The 11916-nt window shown below is 45.7% G+C and overlaps 1 protein-coding gene across 22 annotated transcripts in view; it reads left to right on the top strand.

Annotated features, from left to right (window-relative positions):
• Dysf (dysferlin) overlaps positions 1 to 10759 on the top strand; it is a 200501-nt gene extending 189742 nt beyond the window's left edge. For all 22 annotated transcript variants that reach the window (XM_048352710.1, XM_048352719.1, XM_048352716.1 and 19 more), the window contains 4 exons: positions 4530 to 4708; positions 5986 to 6095; positions 7296 to 7443; positions 10466 to 10759. In XM_048352710.1, the coding sequence (XP_048208667.1) occupies positions 4530 to 4708; positions 5986 to 6095; positions 7296 to 7443; positions 10466 to 10504 (476 nt within the window). In that variant the 3' untranslated portion in view covers positions 10505 to 10759. The remainder of the gene's footprint in view (positions 1 to 4529; positions 4709 to 5985; positions 6096 to 7295; positions 7444 to 10465) is intronic.
• The last annotated feature ends 1157 nt before the right edge of the window (positions 10760 to 11916 follow it).

Consider the following 11916-nt stretch of genomic DNA (forward strand, 5'->3'; position numbering starts at 1 on the left):
GAGGGAAGAAAGAGAGGGGAGCACAGTTTTCAGGGTACCTCTGTGCCAGTTTTCATGGCTTCCCAGCCTCATGCTAGACAGGATGTTTCCACCTCACTCCAGTCTAGGCTGAAGGAACCTCTAAAGTCGAGGGTCTCATCCTGTGTGTGTGTAGGGGGGAGGGGGGCTAAAAAAACGGAAGGACACATGTTATACAAATCCATGTCTATGAAGTGTTTGGACTAGGCAAATACACAGAGAGGGAGAGCTCATTAATGAGGCAGGGGAGGGAGGAGAGCTGCTAATGGACACAGGAGGGCTGTTTTGGGGATGATGAAAATGTTCTGGAAATAGATGGTGTAAAGACTACATAATTGTGACTAGTCTAGAAGTGGAGCTATGGCTTGAGTTGTAGGGTGCTATCCTTAAGCACTAATGCTCCAAGACAGTGCCCACATCTTGAGTTCAAACCCCAGGAGTGTCACACACATGCACAAGCATGCACGTGCACACACACACACACACAAAACAAACAAAAAACTTCTGAAACAAACTTCACCAAACTCTGTGAATATTACTTCTGAAGTGTGGCATTCTAGGTTTCATGAATTTTACAATTAAAAAAAAAAGTAACCCCATGAGAAAGACATTGCAGGAAGTAAGGAGGCCTGGCTACCTGGGACCAGGATGGCTTTGGGTGGATGACTGCACCATCCTTCGCTGAACAGAAAAGGGAGTTGGTCCTTGCTGAGCCCTTGTCGAGCAGGGGTGTTCTGAGGGCATAGGCTGCTCTCCCTGTCCCCAAGCCTGCCACCCCTCTCTTGTCACAGAACATAGAACTTCTGCAGGACTCATTGTAAAAGACTCAGACAAGAAGATGATGCCACCAGGTTTGGATGTTGTGACTTATTATTCTGTATAAGATTCTTGGAGAATATTAGAAAAATATGGATAAAATAAAAGTAATACTTCTTCCCCCCATTAATGTTATCACACAGAGATAACCTCCAGGAACGTCTTGGCACATACAATGGTTTATTATTCAAGATATAAAGGCATTTACATATGTATCATATAGGCATTTCATGTATATATGACATAATCCACTTATTATTTAGTATGTGGATGGGTTTATCTTACACATACTGTAGCGTATCCTGATTTGGGGAGAACTTAGTATTTCACGAGCATCCTGGTCTGCAGACGCCTGTCTACTGTGACCTCTATGTCTCTGCCCTTAAAGCTAGCCTGATGGTCCATTGGGCAGACAAGTCCTGTTGACCTTAGCTTACTTTAACTCTCTTCAGGGTTTTGGAGGTGACACCACGGGTACACATCTTTGGACCTATTTCCCACAGTTTTTCTTAACTTTATGAAGTAGATTAGTTAGTCTGTGCATTTGAATAACTTTGAAATATTTTATTCAATTTTCTTTCAGAAATATTTTACTTGTTAACATTTCTACCTGTGTGCTGTTTGCACAAGGGTATCATTTTTCCTAAACTTTTACTATCACTGTTACATTAAAAAAATTTTCCACCAGCGTATCTCATTTTACTTTTAATTTGTATTTATTACTTACCAGTTAGAGCTTAATATACATCTATCATTCTTACTATTGGTGATCCTTTTTAAAAATCATGGTTTGGGGATGTTCATTTTTATTATTGGTTTTCAGAGTATTTTATATATTGAGAACATGTTGCAAATAATTTCTCCCCTTTTTATTTAATTTCTAATTTTTATGAAATGCTTTTATTTAAGGACTTACATTTTTGGCATCAATCTATTCCTTATGGAATTAGGCATTATAAATCTAATTTTCTAAAGAAAAACAAAGAAGTTGCATTTTTACTGAATGAGTAAGCAATATTAAAAATAAAGACAAACAGGCTCATCCTTTGTAAAAATCAAACTTAAGGCCTGGTACCAATGGCTCATGCCTGTAATGTTAGCTACTTCAGAGGCTGAGACCTGAGAATGAACATTTGAAGGTAGCAGCAAGTCTGTGGGACTCTCATCTCCAGTTAACCACTAAAAAGCCAAAAGTGGAGCTGTGGCTCAAGTAGTAGAGCCCTAGCTTTGAGCAAAAAAGCTCAGGGACAGTGCCCAGGGCCTGAGTTCAAGCCTGAGGACCAGTACACACACACAGAATCAAACTTAATAAATTAACAAAAACTACTTTTATGTCTCTTTTCCACCCTTATACTATGTTTTTCATTGTCTTATATCTGCTGAATATATGATGCTTTTTGGATTTTCAAAGGCAATAATTAAGAATCTCTAATCTTACCACCTAGATATAATTCTGTTTCCATACAGTATTTATATAGATTATACTAGGACAATATGCATGTGTTTGTGTGTGTGCAATATATGTATGTGTCTGTGTGTGATTGTAGAATACAGGTTTCTAGGGGATGAAAGGAATAAAGAGCAATCCTCCCTCCCTCCCTCCCTCCCTCCCTCCCTCCCATCTGGGTGCTTAAACTCAGGGTCTGGGCAATGTCTTGCAGCTTTTTTGCTTAAAGCTAGTGCTGTATCACTTGAGCCACAGCTCCACTTCCAGCTTTTCTAGTTAATTGGAGATAAGAGTCTCATGGATTTTTCTGCCCTGGCTGATTTCGAACCACAATCTTCAGATCTCAGCCTCCAGAATAGCTAGGATTATAGGTGTGAGCCACCTGTGCCACGCTAAAGATTATTTCTTAATGAGTACACTACCATATTTAATTAATATATTGGGATCATAGTTTAAGTGAAGAATTAACATTTCTTTGCACTGGACAGATGGAAGTGTAAGTGGATAGATAAATGAATGGGGATGTAGAGTTGAACAAATGGATCAAAGGTGTAATGGTTATTAATGTTCAAGATTAGTAGCTATGAAACGATATGGAAAAGTTGAAGAAGATGAATGCATAAATAGAAGGCAAGAAAACTAGAAAATAACAGGTTCGACGCTCAGCTGCAATAACTGAGCATTGTATTCTGAAGAACTCCAGTCTCCTTTCCACAGTGTTCAAGGATTCCCTTAATTTGGCTTCAGACAGAAAACGTTTTTAAAAAGTTTATTTTTCTCATTTAATCCCTTCAGTAGCCTGTGCTCCACAGTCATTGCCTCTACCACATTATTGTAGTTGGATTAGGTGAAACCACTTAAGATTGCTCTCTTTGTGTAGGTCAAAGATTCAAAGATTAAGCACAGGCATTTTCATATGTTTTAAACCAATGGCTGGAATTGGACAGGAAAACAATGATGGCTTTTAGGTTGAACAGATAGAATATCTGGATGACTAAGTGGGGAGATGGGAGAGGCCAATGAAGGAGATACAGGAGATTTTTCAACCTAGTAGAACAGCAATACTAATAAAGTAACAAGTGTTGGTGAAGATGTGGAGGAGCTCAAACACATGCACATTGTTGGCGTGATTGTAAACAGCTTGATGACTCCTCCAAAAGCTGAACACAAAGCTAACATATTACCCAGAAACTGTATTTTTAGGTGTCTATCCCAAATCACTAAAAATCACTGCAGCGGTATTCACAATAGAAGAAAAAGGGACTCAAATTAGCCAGGCGCTGGTGGCTCACACCTAGAATCCTATTGACTCAGCAGGCTGAGATATGAGGATCTGATTTGAAGGCAGACCTGGCAGGAAAGTCTATAAGACTCTAATCTCCAATAAACTGCTTAGAAAAAGTCAGAAGTGGCACTGTGGCTCAAGTGGTAGAGTGCTAGCCTTCAACACAAAGAGGCTCAGGGATACCACCCAGAAACCCCAGGATCAGAAAAAAAAAAGGCTCTAGTGTCCATCAACATATGAATGGATAGATAAAATGTGCTATGCACATATGATTGAATATAATTCAGCCATGACAGGAATGTTGCTGACTTACAATGTGGGTGAACTTTACGCTGAGTGACATGAACTAGATACATGAAGACAAACATGATTCTACTCAGATGAAATATTTAGATGAGATTGGGCACGTTCAGCATGGTATGGCCATAGACTCATATGAAATATTTAGAAGAGGCAAATTCATGGTGTTAGAAAGTAGGATACAGGTTTCCAGAGGCTGAGGGGAGAGCGAGGTAAGGACTGTCACTTGATCGAGTTTCTGCTTGGGAATGGAAACTTGAGACATAGTGGACAACATTGTGACTGTAGTTGGTACCATTGAATTATACATTCAAAATGGTTAAAATGATAAATTTTATGATAGGTACTGTAAAAATAATTTTTAAAATTAGTAGGTAGATGTATCTGGACAATGGAGTGAGTGGATTTGTATACAGAGGTGGGTAACCTCATTCAGGGAGATGAGTATGGTGGGTAAATGGACACAAGGTACCTGGGTAGATGGCTGGGAAGCATGTAGAGAAGACAGGAAATGGAGAGTTTGTGGAACCTGACCCACAGCTAAGCCATGACTAGAAGCTGAGGAGATGGCAGTGAGTTTTTCTTGAACCTTCCTGCCCCTGGGTAGCCCTAGGCTGGCAGAGATTAAGGCATCCTTGGCCAAAGAACACCTCTGTGTCACAGGCTCCCTGCAGCTGGATCTCAACCGCATGCCCAAGCCAGCCAAGACAGCTGAAAAGTGCTCCTTGGACCAGCTAGATGACACTTTCCACCCAGAATGGTTTGTGTCCCTCTTTGAGCAGAAGACAGTGAAGGGCTGGTGGCCCTGTGTAGCAGAAGAGGGAGAGAAGAGGATCCTGGCGGTAAGTCAGCTCCCTCCGAGCTGGTGGAAGGCATTGGGTAGTTTCTTTCATAGCATTCAGCAAGCATATGCCCATGCACTATTCCGCCCTTCTCTATCTCCCTACTTTCCAAAGCATTCTCCCTCTCCCCCATGCCCTCCTTCCCCTCTCTGGGGGTCACATCCCAGGAGAAGCCTATTTAAATAGAATGGTAGTTTGATGAGGGATCCATTCTGGGTCCTCCTGTGATCTGGGATTCCTCATGTCTGGGCAGAGCTTTTGCATTCCCATTTGAACAGGACTCTCCCAGGACTATCTTCTCCTTGCTGAGAAGTCTGCTCAGGAGACTGGAGGGACTTCCTTTCCTCAGTCCAGAGAAGCCTGGAGAGGAAGTTCATTTATGAGAGTTTTCTTAGAAATAGCAGGTAGTCAGCCAATCCTAAAGTGACCCTTGAAATAAAATATTCTTATCCTATAAAGAATTGTAAAGATTAATAAGAAATACGAATGCCCTAAAGAAAAATAAATACAAGCAAAAGACATACACAGGTAATTCATAGAAGTACAAAAGCCCATTTGATGCAAAAAAGAGGGTATTCCCTCTAGCAATTAAATGCAACTTTTTGTGGCCTATTACATTAGATTAAAAAATAGAACTATTCATGTGGTGTGAGGATACAGAGGGACAGACCTCATTTACTTCTGCAAAGGAGCATTAGTGGTTTCCCTGTGTGGAGAGGCAATTTGGTAAAATATAATGAGAGATTTAACAAGATTTTTTATGCCCTTGGACTCTATCCCCTACTTCTAAATGCTCTTCTAAAGAAATAACCAGATAAAATTAAAAATTTAGCTTCTGGGGTATTTATTGTAGCACTATTTATAATATCAAAGAGTTGGAATCAACCTAAATGAACTCAAAATAAGTAATTTACTAAATAAATTATGGCTAACCAACCATGGAATGAAAGTTTTACAGTCATTAGAAACATAACTTGAAAGAATATCTAATTATCTAGTGAAATACATTCCTAAATGGAAAAAAAGCAAGCTATAGAATGAAACATCCAGTGTGACATTTCATACACACAACTATGATATCTAGAAACGCTAGTAGGGTTCATCTTCACATTGTGGAAGTGTGGGCAGTGGTCTTCTTTACACATTTCTGTCATGTCTAAATGTTCTCTAAGGCATATTGGTTTATGACGAGAACAATCCTATATCTCATTGCTCTGTCCTTGCCTGGCTTCTCTCCAGGTTACTGGGCAGAGGCCCTTATCATGTTATCTCCACAGGGAAAGTTGGAAATGACCTTGGAGATTGTAGCAGAGAGTGAACATGATGAACGGCCTGCTGGCCAGGGACGGGATGAGCCCAATATGAATCCGAAACTGGAGGACCCAAGGTTAGCTCCCGCCCTTCGCCTCTGACCCCATGCATAACTAGGAGATTACAAGGCCCACATGGCGCAGAGAGAAGCAGGCAATAGGCGCCCTTTCAGGAAATGCTGGGCTTCTCAGCTGTTTCAAGCAGGCTCTGTTGGGTGCCTGTTGGCTTTGTGGCACACATGCTGTCATAAGGTATTGCATATCGTGGTGCTTAGGAACCCTCCCTGAGGGGTGGTTCTTATCTTCCTTTTATAGATGAGGAAACAATCTCAGGAAAGTTATATAAGATCATTCTAATCATGGAAGGGGGAAGCTGAAGTTCTCTCACCTGCTCTGGAGTCTGATCAAGGTCTTCTCTACACTTTCTGTGCTGCCATCAAGGTGGCTTTGCAATGGCCCCTCAACCTTAATGCTGTCTATGAGATGCAGAAACTGGTCCCTGTCTCCACTACACCATGGACCTTTAGGGAGTGGATGTAGAACATGGAGTGCAGTTCCTTGAAGAGTCAGGAAAAGATGCTTTGGGGGTTTAAGGCTATGTTTGGTGGTATTACCATGTTAACTTTATTACAGTGCTGTCCACATGCCATGAGGCTGGCGTGGAAGTGAGGTAGTCTAGTCCTGAATTTGGGGAATTGGTGGAAAGAAAAGAGAAAGCCTTGAGACCCCAAGGAGAGAAATCAGATGTTAACTTGTCCTTGATTGAGACACCATGTTCTGCTGTTCATGGAGTTGTAGGGCTGACCAAGGAGGGGGGTTAGAAGTTTTTGATTGGGAGTAAGGGTTATCTTTCTGAGTTCTTTTCCCTCCATCCATCCTGAGAATGGCCTATTATGTGTGTCTGGGCAGGGGGGCTCGCCTATGGGGACCCAGGGTGCCATTGTTCACTTAGCAGGGCAGCCTCGAGGATCCCATGTGTAGCTTAGGGTTAAGTCTGAAGTCAGAAAGGGAGGATGACTGGGCACAGGGCTTCCCGGCGAGACCAGGTGGGCAGCACAGTCTAGTGGCACCCAGCAGAACCTCCAGAGAGAGAGAGGATGAAGATCCAGAGGGCTGAGTTTTGCAGCAGCATACGAGAGATGGCGTCTGGGAAGATCCTGAAGGGCTCGCAGTGTGGCGAGCAGGGCTATTTGGCTTGTTGTCCCATGTTGAGAGCAGGGTTTGGAGAAAGCAGCCTTGTAAAGGAGACTAACTGACCTCTGGGGTGTCACTTCCAGGCGTCCTGACACCTCCTTCCTATGGTTCACCTCTCCGTACAAGACAATGAAGTTCATCCTGTGGCGTCGCTTCCGGTGTGCCATCATCTTCTTCATCATTCTCTTCATCCTGCTGCTGTTCCTGGGCATCTTTGTTTATGCCTTCCCGGTGAGCAGGCCTGATTGGGGAGGCTGACGCTGACTGGGGGAACTCGTGTCTAACGGGGGAGTCCATCTTCCTTGTTCTCAAGGCACTTCCTCAGTCTGATGGAGAAGTAACTTCTGTCCTGGGGGAGCACCCCCAGGGCTGCAGAGAGTCCACACTCTGGCAAGGAGACAACACTGGCCACTTAGAACCATTAGTCCATAGGGAATACAGTTGTTGACCTTGACCATGTGACCTAGCAATCTTCAGTAAGCCCCTAAGATGTGCAGTCAAAGGGTTGAGAAAAGAGCCAGGGACCAGTAGCATGAGCCTGTAATCCTCAGGAGGCTGAGATCTGAAGATGGTGGTTCAAAGCCATCCCTGGCAGAAAAACCTGTGAAACTCTTAACTCCAAGTAACCACCAAAAATCCAGAAGTGGAGCAATAGCTCAAGTGGTAGAGCTATAGCTGTGAGTAAAAGAAGCTCAGGGACAGCACCCATGCCCTAAATTCAAGCCTTAGGACTGGCACCAAAAGAGAGGCAAGGCTCCTGGGGCTGAGGTGTAGGGAGCTTCTTGAGGGAGGGTAAAGGTTAGATGTGGAAGAGAAGGGAAGTAGATGGCACAGCAGAGGTGAGAGCCCCTCTGCCTTACTGACAACACTTGCTAAGTCTCAAGTGGGTCTGGAGAAGGTGGAGATTCATAGTGTGGAGAACCAAAGGGGTTTGGCTGCAACCCGCTCCTTGGCACAGTAGGTACTTGGTAAGGAGCCAGGAGACATCTGGCAAAGAACTCAGCAGGGCTTCAAGGGCCACCCCAGCTACAGCTGCTGAGCCACAGCTCCATTGGGTCCTGCCTACAGAGGTGGAGTACAGGCCTCTGCCCCATGCCTGTGGTCCCCTGCCTTTCACAGCTCATCAGGAACCATGGAATGACTGTACCCCAGTCCTCCAGGGTCTCTGGTGCTCTTGACCTTGAAGGAGTCTGTGTATTTTCAGGATAATACCTAGATTTTCATGTAAAGGTTTGAAATAATGGTCTAATAAGAGCATTTCCAAGTCATATAAAAGTAGGAAGAATGATGTCATCACTCCCTTGATAAGCTGATTTTTACAGTAAAAACAGGTACCCCTGCCCACCCCCTCAGAGCTCTAGGTCTCCTGGGAGACATTGATATCAGAGAATAGGGATGACTGCCACAGTGAAACATTCCATCAACACAAGTGAGGGGCTTAGGAAAGCAGGAGAGACACAGATTCCCACTCTTCTCAGTGTAGTCTGAGGCCGAGTAGTATCAGTATCACCAGAGAGCTTTTAGAATGCAGAGTCCTGGCCTGGGCTTCAGTCTCCTGAGGAAGGATCTGTCCTTGGATCTCATAATGTTGGGGCTCACACCCTTGTGCCAGACAGAATTTTGAGCTCAGGAATGCCAATTCTACCTGAGACTTGTGTAACCTAGGCAAGGCCTTCCCATATACATGCAGAGAGAGTTGGATTGTGTCAGCCTCGGTCTTCTGTGATTGATCCTTCACCTGCCCTAGACAACTGTGGGTCAGTCCTTCTCCTCTGGAACCCCAGGGAAGGCAGGGTGTGTAACATCGCCCCCACTGAGTAGCTGTACCTGACTCAATCCCTAGCCAGCTGGACCCCACCCTGTGGGGGCCCGTAGGTGGTAGGCCTAGGTTTCAAAGGCCCGAGAAAGGAGCCTCTGTGAATTGGTTGGGAAAAAAAAGGAAGATTTCTAGTCCTTTCCTACTTGTGGTCTTCTCCCCTGGGGTAGCCTTAGCTCTAGGTCCTGTGGGCAGGGGCTGAAAAGCACCTTTGGGGTCTTGGCCAGAGTCCTCCCCCATGTTCCTCCTCTCAGTTGTCTGGCAATTGTTGTCTCTAAATGCTGACCCTGCTGAAGTTCCTTCTCCCAGGCTGGGCATGCTGAGGATGGATCCCAAGGCCGTTTGTACATTTGCCTTATCACAGGCTGGAAGAGAATCCTGCTGCCCTCCCCTTAAGTGTTGCAGTCACCTGGCCTGGCCCACACCTGCGGGTGGGGCGCGTGTGGGGGGACTGGTCCCATCACCTGGCTTTCCGGCCAAGGTAGGGAGTCTATTCCAGCTGCCCAAGCCAGGTCCAGCACAGAGGGGCCCAAGGTTGAGCTACTCCCTTCCAGTCAGCCTGGTGCCCCCACTTACTTGGAAATTCGTCCCCCCCCCACCCACTGAAGGTAAATGAGAGGGGCAGCCTGTCTGATTCCTCTCAGCTCTGCCCTCCCTGCCAGCTGGGAGCAGGGCCAGCATGGGGAGGTAGGAGGCAATTTGGCGAAGAAGGAGGCCGGCTTTGTTTCCAGGGTTGTCTTCCCCAGGCCAGCGGCGGCGCTGGGGAACATGCTGTCCCAATTAGGAGCACTGTGTTGTGTTGTGTATGTTTTCATGGTGTTTTGGAGGGAGCAATGGGGAGGGAAGGGAGACTCCTGTCAGTCCTGCAGCAGGCAATGTTTAATCAAGGGGGAACCATCTCTGTTGCTAGCCTACAGCATGGATTATCCCTGTACCTTCTCCCCCCAAGTCTCTTTCTCTTCCTTGCTTTCTCATTCTTTTTCTCGGGAGAGGAGCTTGGTGAACATAGGTCCTGGGCGCCCATGTGTGGATGTGGGAGTGGAGGCCTGACCCTTCATACCTGAAAGAAGGCAGGACAGGCACCCCCTGGCTAGGCCCTTGGTGACCTTTCAACCTCTTTGGTAGCTGGTTGGGTAAGGGAGTGAGCCATGAATTATGAGCAGTCCAGGAAGCATTGATCAAGATGGACAGGTGTGAGCAGTTCCCGAAGGGCATGGGTTCCCCTGATTGGATTGGTGACACTACCTGTAGGTGGAGCGTTCAATCTACAAATGGGGCAGGAGGTGGTGGGGTTGGCAGCAGGCTGGTGGAGAAGGGCCACAAGTCTCTCCTCCCAGCCCCCTGCCTGCACTCAGAGCCTCCAGCTCCAGGATAACTGCTTGGGCTGTGCCTGCCCTGAAGGAATCACCACATATTCCTGCCTCCTTTCTTCCCTAGAACTATGCTGCCATGAAGCTGGTGAAGCCCTTCAGCTGAGGACATTCCTGTGCTGGACAAGGGGGGCACCGGCTGCCCTCTGGTCTCAGGCCTGGCCTGCTCCTCCAACCACTTAACCCACTTACTTCAGACCTGATGGTCCTGCCAGGTGGGCAGATGGAGGGACTGACACGTGCTCCAAGAGTTGCTGCTCTGGAGCCCCGGAATCACCCCTACTTTTATCATCTCCTTCCCGCAACCCAACCTCTTTGGGTCAGCTTGTATGTATTTCCATATAAAGCAGCCTGAACCACAGAATAGTTGTTGGTGTTTGTGCTTCTACAAGGGTGACTCTTATGTGGGGATGTGTTTGAGAAGACTGGGGTACATTTCTAGAATAGCCTTTTGGCAGTAGAAGCAGTCAAGATCTAGTGGGGGACTTTGAGGTGACCAGCATCTGCCTTCCCTCCTCTCTATTCAGGCATGTATTGTCCCTCTACTTTGCCTCATCCAGCTTTGGCTTCAGCCTAAAGGTGGGCCCATTCCTAAGTTGGGCTTGAAGCTGTTCCCTGGGATTCTATAGGTCATGATGCAAACCTCGGGAGGACTAGAGAGTGGATGGCAAGGACACACTGTGTGAGGCAGGCCTGGAGCATGTACTGAGGTTGCTGCAGTGACTTGCCAGTGGCTGGTCTAACAAGAAACATGCCACTGGTTTGGTCAAGAAGATATGAATGGAACATGGTGGGGCTGTATAAAGGGGTGGCAGGGAGCTGAGACATTTCTAGGAAGGATCTGTCCTCAACAAAAACTCAGAAGGAGATTCATTTTCACCTTCTGCTTCTTAAACTTGCGGGGGTAGGGTAGGGAATGTAATAACTGGAGCTATGGCTGCCATCTTGTGATCCTGAGGGAGCAAGGCTGGGGAAGAAAGTCAACACATAAAACCCAAAAGTCAACACAAAAAGAATGGCAGTGTGAATGACAAAGAGCTGGTCATTGCTGAAGAAAAAATGATGGCGGGAGAACCAAGCCACATGTGCCTCTCCATCATGTCTTGTGATGCAGGATCATAAATCCCTGACTGTTCAAGCCACCTTTAGTTGGTCATATGTTACCTCACTGGTGAACTTCATTTTGCTCTCTGAAACCTGGTTTTATTGCTGTCACCAAAAAGCAGGGCAGCCATGCATAGCCACCACATCTAAGACATCATATGCTTATTCTTTATTATAATAATTTTCCCACAGATGGCTGTAAAGTGTTTTGCTCTAATAAAACCAGTGTGTTACAGTAGTTTTCTGATAGAAGTAAATTACCTGCAGAAGGGGGCCACCTTTTCCTAATCCACCCAGGGGCTTCATCTGGCCCTGATTGTTTAGTCTCTGGACACGGGTCCTTCATGACTCTCCCCAGCAGCTGGAGCAGGGATCTCCATTGTTTGACAGACTTTGTCTTTCATTTCCATTGTT

Source organism: Perognathus longimembris, chromosome 8, assembly GCF_023159225.1.
Source record: "Perognathus longimembris pacificus isolate PPM17 chromosome 8, ASM2315922v1, whole genome shotgun sequence".
In the NCBI taxonomy this organism is placed as follows: Eukaryota; Metazoa; Chordata; class Mammalia; order Rodentia; family Heteromyidae; genus Perognathus; species Perognathus longimembris.